This window comes from Orcinus orca, chromosome X (assembly GCF_937001465.1).
Source record: "Orcinus orca chromosome X, mOrcOrc1.1, whole genome shotgun sequence".
NCBI lineage: Eukaryota > Metazoa > Chordata > Mammalia > Artiodactyla > Delphinidae > Orcinus > Orcinus orca.
In genome coordinates, this window is record NC_064580.1 from 30,950,550 (window position 1) to 30,971,181 (window position 20,632).

The 20,632-nt window shown below is 42.2% G+C and overlaps 1 protein-coding gene across 1 annotated transcript; it reads right to left on the reverse strand.

Annotated features, from left to right (window-relative positions):
- Positions 1–16,967: 16,967 nt before the first annotated feature.
- On the reverse strand, positions 16,968–18,756 carry LOC125963060 (melanoma-associated antigen B1-like). The gene has a single exon (XM_049704800.1). The coding sequence runs from the start codon at positions 18,711–18,713 to the stop codon at positions 17,667–17,669; it is 1,047 nt and encodes a 348-aa protein (XP_049560757.1). The 5' UTR covers positions 18,714–18,756; the 3' UTR covers positions 16,968–17,666.
- Positions 18,757–20,632: the final 1,876 nt, after the last annotated feature.

Sequence of the window (20,632 nt, forward strand, 5' to 3'; positions counted from 1 at the left end):
CCCTCTTTGAAATGGTATTGCAATAGAGGTATCTGCAATGGAATACACAGTCCCTTTCCCAGAAAGACAAATGTTTGAATTAATATTTGAATTAAGTGGGAAGCAGCCGCATAGCACAGGGAGATCAGCTTGGTGCTTTGTGTCCACCTAGAAGGGTGGGATAGGGAGGGTGGGAGGGAGATGCAAGAGGGAGGAGATATGGGGATATATGCATATGTATAGCTGATTCACTTTGTTATAAAGCAGAAACTAACACACCATTGTAAAGCAATTATACTCCAATAAAGATATAAATATATATATATTTGAATTAAATTACATTCATTTTGTCTCTATCGTGTTTTATAACTTTATCACATCTCCTAAATCTGGCCATCTTCCTGATTCTGTGGGTTATCATCAACAGCCAGAAGGAGACACATTGGGTCTCTTGATCCTTTATTTCTTGGACAAAGATGGAGAAACGTAAAATTATATCCTCAATATTGAAACAATTTTCAAACCAGGAAAACCATCTCTTCTTTGGTTTTAGATAGAGGAGTTAGGAGAATTGGGGAGAGCATAACTGGGTGCTATCATTTGCAAATGGTACAGTGGCTGGTGGTGACCCTTCCAGAGGGCAACGTGGGGCACATCCACCTGCTAGAGATTGCCAATTCCCATTTTGACTGAAAACTCTTAATTCATGTTGCCGTCAATTGCCATAGCACTGTGGTCGGCTCAAGGAATAGTGCAAGTTGCTAAAAATTAGAAATAAATATGTTGAGGAATGAGTGAGTCATTATTCAAGCAAGCATAACAGGAAAATGCAGATATTGAATGAGTGGAGAATAAATGTTAAGGGCTTTGCCTGAAATGAACAGAGTCCAAATCCTAGCCCTGCAACATACTATCTGTATAAGCTTTAGCAGTTCCCTTAAATTCTATAGTCCTTACCTTTTTCATCATGAAAATGGAGTTAATAATTGTACTGCTGTGTAGGCTTATAAGGAGAATTAAAAGTGAGAATATATGTTAAGGGTTTAGCTTAGTACCTGGTATACAGTAAGCACTCAGCAAATATTTGCTATTATCATTACTGTTCTTACAAAGAATCCCTAGATCTATGCAAACTCTACATTGAGATCCACATGGAGTCAAAATTCTGATGTTTAACTCCCCATAAAATAGGCCTGTGCCGTCTTTGTTTCCTATGTCATCTCTCACATCCTTTTGTCCATTGTGACTGATTAATTGCTGCCTCTGTACATTGCTGGTCTTACATCTATTTCGATGGGAATAATTCATTTTCTGCCTATTTAAATACTGCCCAACCTGCAGGGCTCAGCTCATACTCCCTCTTCCACAAAGCTTTTTCCCTGAACACAGAATCACAGAATGTTAACATAAAAATCTCAGTACTGTGGGATATCCAGAAATGTGGGAATTTCAGTGCTACAACTGATACAATCCAGGGAAACTGAGACAAGTCAGTCACTGAAAAGCTAGAAGAGATCCCAGAAATTATCTAGATCAACCTTCTCAATTTACTGACCTGAAAACAGAGTATCTAAATGACTAAACAAAGTAAGTTAACTGGTTAAGTGATTTTGTGACAGAGTTGGGGCTGGAATGTAGGCTTCCTGATTGCCTGTGACTTCTTCTAGTTTCCCCCAAACTACTATGATAATTACAATATGTTTTAAAGGGAAGCATAGGTACATGAGGCAACATGGAAAATTGCAAGTAAAAATGTCTTAGTTTGAATCCAGGCCCTGCAATTTACTAGTAAGTAAACAGGAGCAACTGATTAAACATCTTCAAACCTCAGTTTTCCCCATCTATAAAATGGGATAATATCGGGCTTCCCTGGTGGCGCAGTGGTTGAGAGTCCGCCTGCCAATGCAGGGGACACGGGTTCATGCCCCGGTCCGGGAAGATCCCACATGCCGTGGAGTGGCTAGGGCCGTGAGCCATGGCCGCTGAGCCTGAGCATCCGGAGCCTGTGCTCCGCAACGGGAGAGGCCACAACAGTGAGAGGCCTGCGTACCGCAAAAAATAAAAAAAAATTTAAAAAAAGGTATAATACCTACTTCAAAAGTTCTTGTAGAGATTAACCAAAATCTTATATATTTTTATAAATATACAAAAATTTCTCTTCATACTTCTTCATTCTTTCTTCCCTTTTAATGTCACAGATTTATGTAGAACCTTTCTGTGTCTAAAGCCTATCCAGTATGTGTGCAACCCCTTGAAGCAAGCTATTGGCTAGTTTTATGGATGAAAAAATAGGCATCACAAGACATCAAGTAACTTCTTTCGGTTCACTCAGTGTAATCAACAGCATCAGGGTATAAATCAAAATATTCTGATTAATAGTCCAATGCCTTTTAATTTTACTATCTCTCTGTAGTTTCTTTTTCTTCTCATGTGTGTGACTTATGTCTCCACCCCTACTGGGGCCAGGGCCTTTGATGGCAGAACCATCCACTGAGCATCAGTGTGGTTAAATCGACCTTTGAGTTTGGCAGTGTGTTCAGGGGTCTCAACCATAAATTTCCAGAGTACTTTCTGCCCCACTTACTTTGCAGAGAAGTTATGAGGATGCATAGAAAGTATAAACATGCATGTGATTTTATAACTTATTAAATGCTACACAAATATAGGGCATCTCCCCCATGACTGGCATTCAATCACTTCTCGCTGACTGAATTATGTGGTTTATAGTTAGAACTGGAGAGATGAGAGCAGAGTCAGATTATCTTTATATCTTTGTTTTGGTTTTAAGAAATAAATAACAGCTTTCAACTTTTATCCAGCCTCTTCTGAAACATTAAATTCTAACCCCAGAGCAATGCTCATGTGCTCCCAAATCACAAACTAAACATTAAGGAAAAAAAGGCAAAGAGCATTCTTTTGTATTACCGAGCTCAAGCACCCCCTGCCCTGTCAGACATTTCACACCTGTAGTGTGTTGCCTTAAACAGTTAGGTGGGATTTTACATGCACATGTGTTATCTTTCAAGGTAAATTCTAAACTTCTTGAGGGCACAACGTTTATATATATATATTTTTTCATTTTTATTGCTCACGTCACCCATTATAACGCCTTGCAATTCCTAAGGAATAATCTTTATTATTGTTGTTATTGTTGTTGATTTTTTTCTACTTGCTAATTCCTCACGGGGAAGTTGAACTAAACTCTGCTTATGTTTCAACTCTCAAAGCCTAGAAATTTGCTGTCTCTTTGTTTCTCCTTTTGCCAAATGTCCCAGCCATGCATTTCGTCTAGCATCCCCATGCTGCCCTCTAAGGACCGTACCATCTACCTTTGGTCCCGTGGATGCGGTCCCACTTGGGAGAATGGCAATGGTAGGGACAAAGATCTATTTGTATCAGGGAAAAGCAAGAAGCCATTTGGCTGCTTCCTGAATCTTGCCACATAGGCAGACACCTATTTCCTTTATGCCTAAGGCCAACTCTTCTTGTTAGAGTTAATAAGCAGTGGGTGCTGTTTGCACTTACTTATCCCTGAGAACTTCACCTGGGCAAAAATGTGCTCATATCATCCATGAAGCTGATGATTTGCCCAATAATGTGTGCATGGAGTTTTCCACTCTGCCTGAGTAAAATTAAAGAGGATTTTTCAGCTGCAGCCTGGGTATGGATACCTGGCAACTCCCATAGCATCACTAATGAAAGAAAGCTTGTCTTTGCATGCTGTAACTACATTCCATTGTCACATTTCACATTTGGAGTTTCAAGTTCATCACCTATGAAAAAAAGTGAGAGCGATAACTGTTCTTCCTACTTGAGACAGTGTTTATTTTTTATGAGGGTCAGATGTGTGACAAAGCCCTAGAGTAACACAGAACACATCCTCCACCTTTGATGACAGATATCAGATTGGACCTGGAAAGAGTTTCCTAAAATAGTCCCCTCTCTAATGCTGCTTTTCAATCTTTAGTCCATGGGGGCATGAAGCAGAATCAGATAGGAAAGATACAATATTTCCAGTTTTAAAGATCTCTTGTCCACAAGATACAGCATCTGTCTAAATAATGTATTTCTGTACAATCCCAGGAGCAGTCTTGCACATTATCACCGGATCCACTTCATTACCCAGTTATTTTGTACCTTCCCAGGCTGTTAGTCAAATCACCCTGCTGCCTAGCAAGTTTCTGATTAATCTGGATTTCACTAATTACCCTGCAGTCACATGGAATGGACTAAACTGTTTAAAGTATTCTTGTGCTGCAGTTTTCATAGAATCTGTTGCAATGAAACTACAATTTCTTCCCTGATAATGAGTCTTTCCATAGGAAGAACAGCCAGGAACTGTATTTTAATTCTTCCTCATACAATCTTTCTTTCAGGTAAATATATTTCATCTAGGAAATCAGAGGTGTTTAAAAAAAAAAAGGATACCTGAAAAAGTTAAGGAATCAGGCTCGTGTTGCTGCTCCAGTGACATGACTGGGGAGAAATAAGGTGCCAGTAGATCGGATTCAAAAGAATAATAAAATAAATGCTAAGAGTCAAGCCCTAAACCCAGTTCCAAACCTACAAACCTCTGATGATTATCTTCCAAGAAGCAACACTGCCACCTGGCTGTGTAAGATCGAGAAACGATGCTGATGCTTTCCTTTTCTAACCAAATCCTCCAGACATTCAATCTACTTCAGGATTCTCTAAGTAGGACTCTGGAAGATTCCTATAGTAACCCCAAGAATACAACGTGCTAGGGCACAAATCAGAGTGGGATAACTGGAAAATATCTCAAGGTCCATCTAAAGTACCATTTAAAATTCATGAAAACGAAGCTCAAAATTAAATCCAAAAGGTACTACAGGTCTCAAAACTTGAGGAAGAAAAGATTGGAAAGGGTGCATAAAAGCAAATGCAGGGAAATCAGTAGTTAGAAGGCAAAGGAAGCAATCAAAGAGAGATGATGGTGAGGACAGTTTATTGAAAATTAAGACAACTAGGAAGATTTTTAACTAGGAAGATTTTTAAACTAATATTTAACAGTAGAATCAACAGATCCTGATTCTTGGTTATAGTTTGGGAGGGTAATGAAGAAGAGGAATGATGCTTAGGTTTCTGATATTAGCAACAGGGTAGATACTAGGGCCATTTACTGAAATGAGCCTTGAAAGAGACTCTGGTTTGGGGGAGAGCCCCGAAGTTGTTCTGACATATTGGGTTTCAAGTGCCTGTCGTGATTCGAGGAGACTGTTCTTTGACAGTCTGTCTAGAAGGTCTTAAAAATGATCAGTTTAAAATTAGTTAAGGTCAGTTTTCAGCTATGGTAGAAGTGAATTATTTTCCTGTAGTCACTGAAAGGACATGGCATTATCTTCTGATCCAAAGCTAAGGTGGCTGCTGGAAGAGACTAAGAAGGATGGACAGAAGCCTAGAACGCGTCCAGTGAATGTCAAAGGAATATTTTGGCAGAAGCCAATTAGGAGACTATGAGAAAAGGAAACTAGTATTTATTAAGCTTTTGCTATAGGCCAATTGCTCAGCGTAGTTAATATGTTAGATCATTTTAATCCTTAGCCCTAGAAGACAGGCACTATTTCTCCATTTAACATTCTCTACTTGGTTAACTATTATTTCATCCATCCCAGAGTCTAATATCATTTCTTCAGGAAAGTCATCTTTAACCACTATACAATGATCATTCTTCTGTCATTAACTTCAATGGCACCCTGAGTCCCCCCTTTATTATATGCATCTACTTATTAATTGTTCTATATTTATTGTATCTGTCAGGTTAGTATAAGTTACAGTGTTGTAACAAATATTCCCCAAATATTAGAGGCTTTAAACAGAATTTTTTTCTCACACTGTGTATTCAAAGCAGAGCAGCAGGAAGGTCCTGCTCATGGGCATTACTGATGGATTCATGCTGACAGTAGTTCCAATAACTTATGGTGTTGCTTTCTCAATATGTATTAATATTTCCATGATTGCTACACTGGGGGAAGTTATGGCTTGAGAGTTGAGTACTGGCAACTAATTGCCTCTTCATGTAAGTGACATATATCCATATTTCATCTAAACAAAGCAAGTCACAGGGCAAAATCCAACTTTAAAGGGAGAAGGGAAGTGAAATTTTCCTATTTGCACAAAGTAGAGAAAACGAATACTGGCAAATAATAATTTCTAGCATACTCAACTTTCCCACTGTACTGTAAGAGTATGTTTTGTTCACCTTGGTATCCACTAGTATATCGACTGGCATGTAGTAGGTACTCCAAACTATTTATTAAATGAATGAAAGTGTCAAAGCTGGTATGCAGATGCCAGACTGTCTCCAAAACTGATGTTCTTTCCACTCTACCATGCTAAACCACAGATATACATTGTACTGTTTCACTTCCATCTCCATAAATTTCCTAATGTATAGTTGGCTCCCAAAGTTGTTTTGGGGTTTTTAAACCTTTTTTCTTCCAAAAGGTATGTATGTTCATTATTATGTGATGATAGAAACATCCATTTTCATTCCCTTTGAGTTTGTTCTAATTTAACAGGTCACCTGGGATGAAATTTTCAGGATCATAACCCGAGTATAAATGATGCAAAATATTAGAAATAAGATAAAAACTACACGAAAAGAGCTACGACATACAGACAGGAAAGGCCACATAAGAAAAAATGATATTTTGTCAGGGTTTCAGAAAGAGCTCAGAGGCAAAGCTGGTCAGTTTGTTACTTAAATTAATTAATTAATTAGGCTAGCAAAGTCTAGTGAGTGAGAAAATTATGTTGCCAGGACTAAGGTCTTTTACAATTATTATTTTACCAAACATTTATTTTTGGCATCAACTGTATGTCAGACATTTTGAGGCACTGGCAGTATGATCTTCCAAGTGCAGAATTCTTTCTCGAATTTGTTTAGTGAATGGCAAGTATTTCATTATGACTAGATGGTGCTGGTGGGTTCATAGTTGTGGAAAGGAGGCTAGGGCCAGGACAAGAGTGGTCTTATATGACATGCAAAGGAACATATACATTGTCCTGATTCACAGTTAGTGATGTTAAGCATAAGAGTCACAATCTAACTTGTGTTGTATAAAGATGACTCTACTGTGTGTGTGAAAGATGCGTTCAATGGGGGCAAGGATGGAATCACAGACAATAGTTGAGGTTATTCACTAACGTGGGGGAGAAATTAAGAGATACAAATTAAGGCAGTAGCAGTGGAATGTGGAGGATGGGGTAAATTTGAGTAATATTATCAGGCTGTGATAGGTTGAATAATTGGTCTCAGTTCTTCACTTCCCTGAAATAATTACATATATACACCTATCCTATGGCTTCATGTTGGGCAGCGTGTACTTTGATGCCACTGACATTAAGCTTGACATGTGACTTGCTTTGGCCAATATAATGTTAGTGGATATAATGTGAGCAGAACCTTGGCATGTACTTGCTGTATTTGGCTTGGTCCTCTTGGGCTCCAGTGATCTGCCATGAGAAAAACTAAACCCTGGGAAGTTGCTGTTACTTCATCCTGGGCCTCAGAATGAACACATGTGGGGTAGATCTAAACCAAATCTACAGACCACAGCCTGAAGCAGAGTTGTCCACAAACCCCACACACCTGTGATTTTGAGAATATGTTTATTGTTGGATGCCAATACATTTTGGAGTGGTTTATTACACAGCATTATTTTGGTGATAGATTACTAAGACATATATAGATATGCTAGATCTCAGTAAAAGACTAAAATGTCTGAGGGAGATGTAGGGGATTAATGGTGATTCCCAGCTTTCTGGAATGGGTAACTGATAGTATCGTGGTGGGATTCTCCTAGGGGAAAGGAAAGAGGAGGAGCAGGTTGGTGAAGATAAAATTATGAGTCTAGATTTGTGACAGATTTCATTTTAAGTACCTGACAGACATCTAAGTGGATGTGTCTTATAGGATTCTGCCAGAACATCACAGTTGAGGAGATAATCATGTGAGGCATTTAAGCAACCAAGATCCCTGTACTACAGGACTGGTCTCATAAGATGTGAGGTCTAGAAAGTCTGGAAATTTTGAATTGAGAGATATCAGCATCCAGACAGTGGTTGAAGCCATGGGAAAGAATGAGGTCTTCCAGGAGTGTTTATACAATGAAAGCAGAGGAGAGACAAAGACATTAATACTTAAGCATGAGACCCCAAAATGGAAGACCACAAGAAGAATAAGAAGAAAGATCAGAAAGATGAGAGTAAAACTGATGGTGAGTAGAATTCCAAAAGCAACCTGGAAGAGTATTTCAAGCACAAAAGGGTAGCCAACCATGTCAAATGCTCTAAAGTAGGATAAAGATCAAAATGTGCTTGGAGTTAAAAAGACTAAATAGCATAAAGAAGTCATTTTTAAAACATGTAGGATTAACTTAAACCTACTCTAAATCCAAGTGAATTTTCAGTTCGAATTTGGCAAAGAAATTTTAAAAGCCAACTGAAAGAATAAATATAGCAAATAGCTGCTGCATTTTGAAATGTATTTTAAGTGTTTAATATTAAAACAGTATTATATTGGTGTCACAATAGACATATCAATAAAACAGACTCTAATTTGTATAAAAATTTTAAGTTAGAGAAATGGTTGCACTCATAAAGTTATATATAAAATGCACAAATCAGGGACTTCTCTGGTGGTCCCTTGGCTAAGACTCTGCACTCCCAATGCAGGGGGCCTGGGTTCAATCCCTGGTCAGGGAACTAGATTCCACATGCCACAACTAAGAACCCATATGCTGCAACTAAAGATCCTGCATGCCGCAATGAAGATCCCGCATGCCACAACCAACACCGGGCACAGCCAAATAAATAAATAAAAAAAATTTTTAAATGCACAAATCAATGTACAGAGTAATCACTTATATTAGAAGAATAATACATGGTAATATATTTGCAAAGTATTATTTTAAAAAGAAAGAGACCTATCTGTTTTATGGCAGGCACTTTATTGCAATTCTATAATATATATTATTGTCATAAATGTATGTATTTCTGAAAGAAAATGCATCAAATTATTAATAATGATTCAACTGAACTGTTAGTAGTTAACTGTTATCTTTAGGGGATGGAATTATAGGTGATAGTTCAATTTCTGTATTAAACTTTTTAAAAATTTCATATGTACCGTAGTGGACATATATCACTTTTATTAAAAATAGAAAATAGTAGCTATGTGAGGTGGTGAGTGTGTTAATTAGATTGATTGTAATGATTATTTCACAGTGTTTTGACATTTTACATATAACAAAACATCGTACACCTTAAATATATACAATTCTTATGTGTCAATTATACCTTAATAAAGCTGAAAAAATAAACATTATATTTTAAAGTACCCAATGAATTTATCACCCAGGAGATCCCTAGTGGTGGTAGTGAAAGGAGTTTCAGTGAAGAAGTAAGAAAGATGGACAGATGTGTTGAGAAGTAAAAGTGAAGGAATTGATAGATCAGTGTAGACCACTGATTTTAATGTAACTTGGCCACCTGGTTAAAAATAAACTTAAAAAATTTCGTGGCATGGTCAAGAGTAAATGTAATAGCATTCTATTTGTCTCAGGGTTCTAGCTGGACTATTACAGTAGATCAGGTAATTAGGCAAGGTCTTTGAGCAGCCAGTGTCCCTGTATAAAAACAAATGCACTCGACTCACAGGACAACCATTCAGGTGATTCACAAGTAAACTCTTGATTTTAATTTGATATGCTTCTAAAAAAATCTGGATATCTAAAAAATCAGATTTGCTGATCACCTAGAAGTAGCACACAGGAAGGAACTGCTAGAATTGTGAGAAACAAAGTTTAACAATAAGTAAGGGGACAAAGAACTATGACTATCAGGAAAAGAAATAAGTAATTTCAAGATATTGATGCTGGTCAATATCAGAGTTGTAAGTTCAATTAACTAGGATGGAAACCACAGAGCTCTGAATAAGAGCATTGGTAAATAGGGACAGAGAGGATGAAGAAGTGTTTAGGAAGGATATTTGGCGGGACTCTTCCATTTGTGTATGGTGGTATATTAGTTAGGGTTCTTCAAAGAAACAGACCAATAAGAGATCATATACACATATATATATGGCAAGTCTGAAATTCATAGAGCAAGCCAGTAGGTTACAACTCAGATGTTACAGTCTTGAGTCCAAGGTCTGTATAGCAGGGCAGGCATACTGGAAACTCAGGCAGGGTTTCTGTGTTGCAGTCTTTTTTTTTTTTTTTTTTAATACTTACATATTTATTTTGGCTGCGCCGGGTCCTCGTTGTGGCATGCGGGATCTTTAGTCGCGGCATGGGAACTCTTAGTTGCAGCATGCATGTGGGATCTAGTTCCCTGACCAGGGATCGAACCGGGGCCCCCGGAATTGGGAGCACGGAGTCTTAGCCACTGGACCACCAGGGAAGTCCCTGTGTTGCAGTCTTGAGGCTGAATTCCTTCAGGAAACCTCAGTCCTTGTTCTTGGGGCCCTCAACTGATTGCACGAGGCCCAGTCACACTATGGGTGGTAATCTGCTTTACTCAAAGCCAACAGATGTAACTATTAATCACATCTAAAAAATACCTTACAGTGGACATCTAGACTGATAACTGACTAAACAACTGTGCAGCACAGCCTAGATAAGATGGCGTACAAAATTAAGAGGTGGGAATGATAGGGAGGAATCTAGACTTGGAAATACGACGCTGCCACTAACTGGGACAAAGAATACAGGAAGAGGACGAATGAGGTTGGGAAAAAAAATAATGTGTTTATATTTTTTCACATTGAGTTTGAGATATCCTTGAATCAGTCATCGTTGGATTTATGTTTAAAGCTTTGTGGGTAGGTCAGGGCTTGGGATAATAGATCTGGAAGTTAGCAGCAGATAGTTTGCAGTTGGAACTGGAGGAGTGGATGAAGGTACCTGGGGATAGTTGTGGGGAGAAAAAAAATAGTGGACCAGATATGGTAACTTGGGGAGCACCAGTTCCCCAAGGGGTGACGGAAAAGAAGTCCATTGAGGAGGCAGAGAAAAAACAGGTTGAGAAGTAGAAGAACCAGGACAGGGCAGTGTCTTAAAAACTGTAGAAGACAGTGCTGTGCTCGCCAAACCCAATTCTATATTCCTTCTTCTCAGGCACATGGAAAGCTCCATTTTTCAGACCCCTTGAGGCTAACCGAGGATTTATGACTGGTTTCAGCCAATGAAATGGGAGAAGAAGTGATGGGTTTGGCTGAATCAGAGAAGAGCCCTTTAGAGACTCTCTGCCCACTCTCCCCTGCCTCAGTGAATAGGTAAGCCCCAGAGAAAACCCCCAAATGCCCCTCCCTCCCCCATACCCATTGAACATGTAGTGTGGTTGAGAAATAAACCTTTGTTGTGGTAAAACACTGAGATTTCAGGATTAATTTGACACTCTAACATAACCTAGTTTATCTTGACTAATACAGAAGCCAAGGCAGCAGAATATTTTGCAAAGGAGAGAACAGTCACAACAGTCTCACATGCATCAGTGTTCCAGAACAGAGACCCTTCCATGGATTCCCAAATGTGGAATAATTAAGCCAATAAGTCCAAACAATTTAGGGGGTCTCTCAATCATAACAGTCTGACAGGGAACCTGCATTGTCTTTTGGCTTTAGCAAACAAATGTGCTCATCAGATCAATAAAATGTAGAGTTAACTTGAATTGGACATTGACATCACAACACATATACACATTACAGTGTACTAGTCTTGTGGTTTGGCTTGAAATCTTGAGGTGATGACATAAATTCTGATTGAATTATCTTTGCCTTAGTTCTCCATTTATGTTTTGCAAAAAGAGTGGTCTCAATATTTCCCCTTAGTACAAGAGACCCCAATTTATAAACAACTTTATCCTATATATTTAGTTATGAAGTTGATTGTTTAGCGTTCTGGGTGCCCTTTCACAAGTGGAAAGAAATGATAAAGGATGATTAGCTTCCCAGGCCATATCCCACCACCTACAGTGCAGCCAGACTAGAAATGCGTATTATTCCAGGACATATTTATGACTTATGTTATTGATTCTAATCAATGAGAAGCAAACTAAATGTCATTTTACATAAGGCACAACAATAGAGTCAAGCAGGAAGCTGTGCCAGATATATATGCATTATACTTGAAAAAGGAGAATTCCAAATTCCAAAAGTACATTGATGTAAAATAAAGGAGGTCCAACTGGCCTAAATGCACACATCTAATCATAGATTCCACATATTTGTATAAATAAAAATGAAATCTCTGATGAGACTAGTAATTATGACACAAAATGTTCCAGCTACAAAACATTAAGCTAAAAAAATCACTTAAAAACTATAAAATATACATGAAAACAATGCTTTGATTAGGCAGCATTTCCAATGTATTCTGGTCCTTCTTCCACATATTACTCTCAAATGAGATCATCACAATCTCTTTTCTTCTCAGATTTATAGAAATTACATTAAGAGGTATCCTTGGATACCAAACAATCCTTAAATCTCACTTAGTCCAAGATGTGGTCAAAGCTGAGTTCCTCAGTTCTTCACTGCTTAGCTATTTACTAATGATAAAACATAAAATCTCTCTCTTTTGAGTTACCTCATTTATCCTATACAAATGGGGAGTGAAGTATTAAGGCTAATAAATTTTTCTGATAACCATGGCTTGTATTTAAACATTAATACTTTTTATTGACCTAATTAATATTAATGGAAATCATCCGATAGTGCTTTAGGGACTACAGAGGTGACAGATTTCCTCTCAGAGGTTAGTATTTCTACATTGTAGTTTTTAAGTGTTAAGGTTATCTATAGGGCCCATATTCTTCCTGTATTAAATGTCAATTAATCCTTCAATGAAAACTCAGCAAAATGCTTTGATAATAAAATAATAGTTAACACATATATAACGCTTATGAATTCGTGGGCACCGTGCTGAATGCCCTACACTTAATTCACAAAATAATCTTATAGTTAGGTATTATTACCATCACAATTTTACAGATAAGAAAAGAGGCACAAACAGGTTACGGAATTTACCCAAGATTACACAACTAGTAAATGGTAGCGCTGGGATTGAAAGACCAGGTGTCTGGTTCAGGAATCTCATGCTCTTACGTACTACATATCGCCTTTCTAGATGGTGCGAGATAAACGTGCTCCAGAACTATGTTGAAACTCATGAACTATCAGGAACTTATCCTCTGATATAAAATTTCTCTTTATCAATCCACCAGCTGGAGAGAGAATAGTCTATAGGTAATCTTTTTGTTTTCATTCTGTAGGAGAAATAATCATGCGTCACTTCACTCTTCTTTTGTAAATTATTTGCTTATTTTTCCCATTTTAAAGGCTTCCCTAACATCTGTAATTAGAATTTCCCATGCCTTTTGAAGTTTATTTTTCTTAACCTTAAAAATATTTTTAGGAATAGTATGTGCTCCCTGTGGAAGACAAAGAACATAAAAAATTAAAATATGAACTGCTAGCCCTTAATGTACTTATTAGTAAACTTCCACTGCCCAATGAAGAGCCACAAAACGTAGCATCCTAACACAACAACTGTTTGTTCTCACAGATCTACAGGTTGGCTGAGGGGCTCTACTTCACGCTGTAGCTTAGGACCAGAGGGCTGGCTGGGACCTTTTCTAATGGTGATGACAGTTTTAAAACGTGAGGTGGGTCTTATAAGTGCTGTCACAGAAAGATCTTGCAATCACTTCCATTAAGTTACAAGAGCAAGTCACAGAACAATATGTACACTGTGGCCCCTGTGTGTTAAAAATTCAACATATTTTTGTAGCACATCTATGTACAAAGAAGCCTCAAATCAGCTTTAGAATGACACACACCAGACAGTTAATTGTGGTTACTTTTGAAAAGGGGGCTGAATTTTCGAGCAATGTTGTAAGGCGGGAGATTGTGATTTATGTGTGTAAGAAGTTTTTATAAGAAGACTATATATGCTATGATTAGCTCTGTCATTAAAACATTTAAATGAGCCTAAGAGTAGAAATAGTAGTTGTGTATCACTCGGATTAAGTAACTGCTAACTGATGCAACAGAGAAGACCTGATATCTGAATGACTTAACACAACAAAAGTCTGTTTCTTGTGTACATAAAATCTGATGAAGGTTGGCAGAGGCTCACCGCTCACAGATGACTCCGAGATCCTGGCTATGTACGTCGCGTGGCTCCACACCTCAACACGGGCTCTCTCTGTTTGCTGCTGAATGGAAGAGAAAGCACAGAGGTGCCATACTGACTCCCTCGTGCCTTGGTCTGGAGGTGACCCTTCCTAATTACAAGTGGACTGGGAATATAGTCTCCCCAGGAACCCAAGGAGAGCAAGACAGGATGTGGATGAGGTTTGCAGTCTCCCATAAACTGGTGTATAGTGTGTGCTCAATAAAGAGCAACTACTGCAATTGCTTATGACAACAACCCTCTTAGTTAGTTGGAGGAGTTTCTGAGAAGGCCAAATTTACCTTGAAATTCACCAAGTTTTTCTTGTGCATACTATGTAAGACATGTTTTCAAATACAGGATTCCATCTAATTTCCAAAAGTACCCTGTACATCTCAGCAGAGAGGGCTTTCACCAGTACCTTTCTGCATTGCCAATTGCAATAACCTGTGAAATCTCAGTAGGCTGGGAATTTTCTCCTAACTTTTGGTTGCATGGTCAAAATCATAGCCACCCATCACCTGACTGAACATACCTGAACACCCGAACAGGTGCCATTAAGCATATTGAACAAACAGCATCTCCCCTGGGACCGATACAGACAAGGACTACTGGGAGGATGGTGAATTACTTTTCCTTGTTATTCAAAGCTAGCATGTCTGCCAAAGAACCATTTTCCACCTCCGAGAAGGACTCCAAGATGGGTTTTTAGGAATTCAGCCTCAGCAGATGTTTGTTTACACAGTGACTTCCTTGGTCCCTCCTCCTTTACCACTTAGGAAGAAGGCTTTGGTTTTGGACCCCTTAATTAAGTTCACTCATCAGTGTATGGATTCAGTGGCCAGATTCAAAGAAGACACTTCATTAAAATCCTACTGCAAATATCACGTTGTTTCAAACAAGGCCTCCCTAGCCTTGGGGTTATAAGCCAAGGCCCTGTAGAGTCCATACCAAATCAGAGTCTCGTCACCAGCAGGCTTGCAAACACTGAGAATGTGGCGGAGGCACCCAGTGGGGATGAGGAGGTGTGTAAACGTCACTGTCTGAAGTGAACAGATACATGGAAAGGGCAGCTGCTGTCCCAGGGGTCCACGGTGACGAACGGGATCTGCGGGGAGTCGGGATGCTCCGAGTCAGGGGAGGGCAGGACATATGGGCTGTCCGTTCCTCTGGGAGCTGAGTGCAGCCTCCAGAGGAAGATGCAGAGAAGAGCTGGCCAGCAGGTCAGCTTCCAGTCTGGACACGAGGGCACACTGGGGAAGACCCAGGGGCAGGGCGCTGTGATGCCGCAAAGTGCTGGGACTGGACCCCCGTGCCGGGACCGGGGCAATCAGCTCTCAGGGAAGCCTGGGGCGAGGGGCAGGAGGATCCTAGGTAAACGAAGCCCACAGACAATCCCCAAATGGTGTCTGATTCTCATGTTCACCTTCCTTCTTTAGGCCTGCTTTTAATATTTTGGCTACAAGTTCCTCTTTCTTATTGCCTGAGAGACGTCACGGAGCAGTGAGAGGAGAAATGGATTAAGAGACAGAAGGGCTGCCTCAGGCTGGGAGGAGTGGAACAGTATGGGCTCTGGAGGAATTCAGACCGGGCTGTACTCCCGGTTCTGTCACTTTACCAGTCCGGAGAATACTGCAAGTTCTTTGTCTGCCAAGTGGGTTTGATAAGCCTCATCTTATAGAACTGTCGGAACATATGTGATATATGTAAAGCACCTGGCACAGTAGCTGGCGATGTCTGGGTCTTTCATGCATGGCAGTTATTATGATGCTTATTTTCATACCAGAAGAGACTGGTCTTCTCTGTCCTAGAGATACCCTCATCTCTAGGAATTTTTCATTTTATCCAGGAGATGTCAGAGACTATGCAGGCCTCTAGGACAAAGAAAGCTGAATTAACCAAAGTGCTCCTTAGCAAGTAACCCTGAGTACATTTTCCCTATCAGAGAATATGTTGTTTCATTTGTGGAGGCAGGGGTTCCACCAGGATGCAAATCAAACCTTATAGAATTTGTGTCAAGGACCAATAATTCCCCTGCCTCCCAAACCCGTCCCCCCAACCGATTTTCATGTGTTTCATCACCACCAAAATCTGGGCCCATTTAGGAGTTCTGCCAGATTACACTCAAGACAAACAAATCTCATATATTAACGCATATATGTGGAATCTAGATAACTGGTACAGTTGAACCTCTTTGCAGGGCAGGAACAGAGACGCAGACATAGAGAACGGACATGTGGACACGGGGGAAGGGGGGGTGGCATGAATTGGGAGATTAGGATTGACCTATGTACACTACCATGTGTCAAATAGACAGCTAGTGGGAACCTGCTGTACAGCACAGGGAGCTCAGCTTGGTGCTCTGTAACCACCTAGATGGGTGGGGGGAAGTCAAGCAGGGAGAGGATATATGTATACATGTAGATGATTCACTTTGTTGCACAGCAGAAACTAACACAACATTGTAAAGCAATTATACTCCAATTAAAAAAACCCGATAACTAATTAATGGAGCGGGCTGGGGCTCCTCCAGCCCAGGGCACAGAGTGCCAGCACAGGGGCTTCTCAGCATCCCACCACAAAGGAGACAATATGCATAAAACACCTGGTTTGTTTGTGCACCGTGTTCACCTGCACTGGGGCAAAAGCACTGGACCCCTGCTCACCATTATCACAGCCTCATCTAGCCCACCATGCAGCCAACTTAAAATTACCTCCCAAGGAGGGATTTGCAAAATAACCAAACCTCAAAGTGTTCCGGCTAAGAGAATTTATACTTCACTGCTCTCATCTGGACTCTCTCCCCACCATCCTCACTGGGTTTTTCCATCACACCACCTTCCTTATATAATAGCTGCTCTTATACTCTCAACATCTACATGCAGGTGCAGGGTCTTTTTTATCTTAGCATCATCACTACCAGCACAGAACCTTCCAAAGAGCAGATGCTCAATTACAGATGGGAATCAATGAGGCACTGAGTGAGGAATGTAACTTATTACTATCTAATTTTGTCGGCATTCTTGAATAAGCTAAGGACATCTAGGTGTATATCTTTGAATTTTCCAAAGAGAAAGACAAAGGTGAATAAGACAAACCAAAATTTGACTAAACTTTACTTTGCTTTTCATTTTAAAACCACAGCATTCTTTCACATTTCCAAGAAAATTCCTATTCCAAAGCCATATTATCTCAGTCCAGAACCCCAGAAACATGCAAGGAGTTTTCACATCGTACTACACGGTACCTAAACTCTTACGCTTAAACCTGATAAACAACAACAAATATGTGATCCATGTCATTTATAAACTTGGATTCTGAATCTAAAGAAACATTCTAGTGAAAGAAACATTTGAAAGATACTAGTGTAAAACAGGAACACAAAGAAGATATACATTATGAGCTTTCCAGCCCCAGCTTAGCCTCTCACTACTGAAAAGGTTGGCAGCGTTGGTCAAACACAAAGTGAAGAAGCTGCCTCAGACCTCACTAAGGGTGGGAGGAACTGCTAGACATGACCTTGGAAGGCGCACTGGCCTTGACTCGAGTACCAGCCCTGGCTGCAGCTCGGGCTCGGGCTCGGGCTTGGGCTCTCTCTTCCTCATCTCTCAAAGCCTTTTCATAATGGGCTGGAAAGGCACTGGGGACGGTACCAGTGATCCTGGCCACAAACTCCAGGACTTCCATCTTGGTGGTTTCAGCGCGGGCTCTCCGGCCCCACAGGAACTCATAGCGCGGGGGATCGCTGTCGCACACCTGACGACACACCAGGTACTTTTCCTGCACCAGATCTTCTGTGATAAGCTTCCTGGGCTCCCCAAAGATTATGTGACACCTTCCAACATAAACACCCAAAACGTTCAGGTATTTCCAGATCTCCTCCTCAGAGGCGCGGTCGCCACGCAAGAAGATCACACCGAGGAGAAGCATCAGAAGCCCATTCTTCTGAAACCGCCCGCCACTGCTCTGACGCCCATCATCGCTGACATGTAGCTTGCTGACAAGGGTATAGGAATCACCACCCGGCTTGACTTCCTTCAACTCAAGACCAAAGATCAGCTGAACGCACTCAGCAGCTCTCCTGAGGATCTCAGGGAACTTCCCCTTGTACCTTTTGTTCACAAGCTTCAGCAAGTCTGCCTTTATAATGGGCTCTTCCATTGTATACTTCTCCAGCAGGAATTCTATCAACATTCCCACCTTCTTGATCAGAGGATCTCTCTGAAAGCTCTCACCGGAGGCTGAGGCGCGGGAGGAACTTTTCCTTGCCTGAACCGGGCCCTTGGCACGCACATCAGATCCTGGGCCTGAAACCCCTGCAGCACGAGAGCTAGTGGCTGGGGCTCCCTGAGGCTCCTGGCGAGTGCCAGCAGCAGGGGAGCTCGGGGGAGTACCCCGAGAAAGAGAAGAGGAGCACGAGGGCGACTCTTCTCTCTGTGCTGCAGTGGCCTGAGCACCCCCGAGATTCTGGGTCTCCCTCCGGGCCTGGTGGCGCTTCTCACGGGCACGGAGCTTACTCTTCTGCCCCCGAGGCATGACTATGGGCAGGGACAGCAAGTGGGGGAGTGGGCAGGAGAGCAGGTGATGCTGGAACCTGGAGGAGGGAAGGTGAGAGGGTGTGAGCACCTTCAGCAGGGAGGTCCCACCCTGACTTGAAGAAGGCCGCTCTGCACGTTTCCTTGAGGGCACTGCTCTAGGAACCACTAGGCTCTTGTTCTTGGTCAGCCTGTCCCCTGAGAACCCAGGGTAAGAAGCGAGAGTGAGTGAGCCTCAGGCTACAGCCTGCCAGCCCTGCCTGTGGCTGACGGCGGTGACCACAGATCCTGGTAGGGTAGGCCCTCTCTGGGTTCCAAGGGTCCCTTTCGTTCACAAACAGGATTGTCACATCGACTCTTGGTAGGGCCGGGACCTCTTTCCTGTGCTGCTCTAAAGGTGACACCTCAAAGCTCCCTGGGGCCCACGAGAAGGAACTGAGTCATGGACACTGTCGGGGTGCACAGCGCTGACACTTCTGTGGGAGCTGCTCTGTCCTGAACTTGTTGGTCCTCAACCATTCAGCGTCCTCATCTTGTCGATACCAAGGGTCTGGGACCCCTCCTGCTGCCCCTGGTGCGGCACCTTCAGACGAAGGATCTCGTCTCCCTTAGAAATGATACAAAGAAATGAGGAGCCTCCGCCTGACAACCATGCTCCGGGCCTTCAAGGTCTGAGCAGAGGCCTGGGCAGGACTCTTTATTATGCCTTTGATTCGGTGGAAGGGGGGTGTGCTACCTTCAGTCGTCATTCACAGTCCCCACTGGGTCTCCTCGGAGGATCTGGGGGCTCCTTTCTCTCTTGACTTGAGGACATTTCCTCACAGTACGGCCCACAGCTCCCTGAGACCGAACAGTGGAAGTGACGATGGCCTTACCTGGCCACAGCGCCCCTAGTCTCCAGAGGCTGAAAGCTGCAGCAGGCAGGCTGAGGCCCTATAACGTGTGGTCCTCCCTCACGGTCCCCATTTCTCACTCAGGGGAGGGTCTATGGTTCCTCCCTCTGCTGACCCATCACACCAAGATGCTGACTTCCCTGTGAGTTCCGAGTGGGGAACTGATGGGCACTTGTGCCTCACATCTGTGCCTGGGGGCGCCTCTAGGAATGACAATGGAGAGGGACTCTGCGCGGTCCCCGCTGGCACGGGGTGGACTTCCCCCCACAGTCCTCAGCATCTTCTCCGTGAGTCCTGGCAAATCCCGGAAATCCTCCCTCCGCTGATCTGAGTTCGCTTGCATTACATTAAGATTCTCACCTTCCTGAGATCCCCAAGATGAAAGAAAGGGTGAGCCACTGCCAGTCACCCCCGTCCATGCCCTCCCTGGGTTGGTAGCAGGGGCTGGACTCCACGGGACCCCACTGTTGCGGCATCGTTGGCCTCTTTCGCCCTCACTCAGACGGCATCTACGCTCCTCCCTCAGCCCACCTGAGTCTTCTGGCCTCAGATCAAGGCCCACATCTGCCTGGGTCCCTGGGGCCCGAAGTGAGGGGTGACACATCAGGGTACCTCTACCTGGGGTGTCCCAGGGCTGAGGGGGGTGGGAGTTTGTGGGCCCCCACTGCTTTGGGTGGGTGTGCATCTACATCATCCCTCAGTGTCCTCACCCTGACGCACAGCAGGACTTGGACATCCTCTGTGTCTTGGCTTGACGTCTATCCCCTCATACTAAGGCCCCCAACTCCCCGAGACCCGCTAGAAAGAAAATTTTCTTGTCTCTCTAGCTACAACTGTGTGTGGACTTGCAATGCTGACAGGCAGGAAGAGATTCTGTGGCCCTCAGTATTGTGGTGTAGGTGGTCCCCTCAATTCTCAGGGTCCTCTCCTTGGTTCCTGGCATTACCTGGAAATCCTCTGGCTGCTCACCTGAGCCCATACTCCCATCAAGGACGTTCCTCACCTCCCTGCCATGGTCCGGGAAAAC

Bases quoted from the DNA above. Each gene is read 5' to 3' on its own strand.
- LOC125963060 (XM_049704800.1), bottom strand. From the start codon at position 18,713: ATGCCTCGGGGGCAGAAGAGTAAGCTCCGTGCCCGTGAGAAGCGCCAC.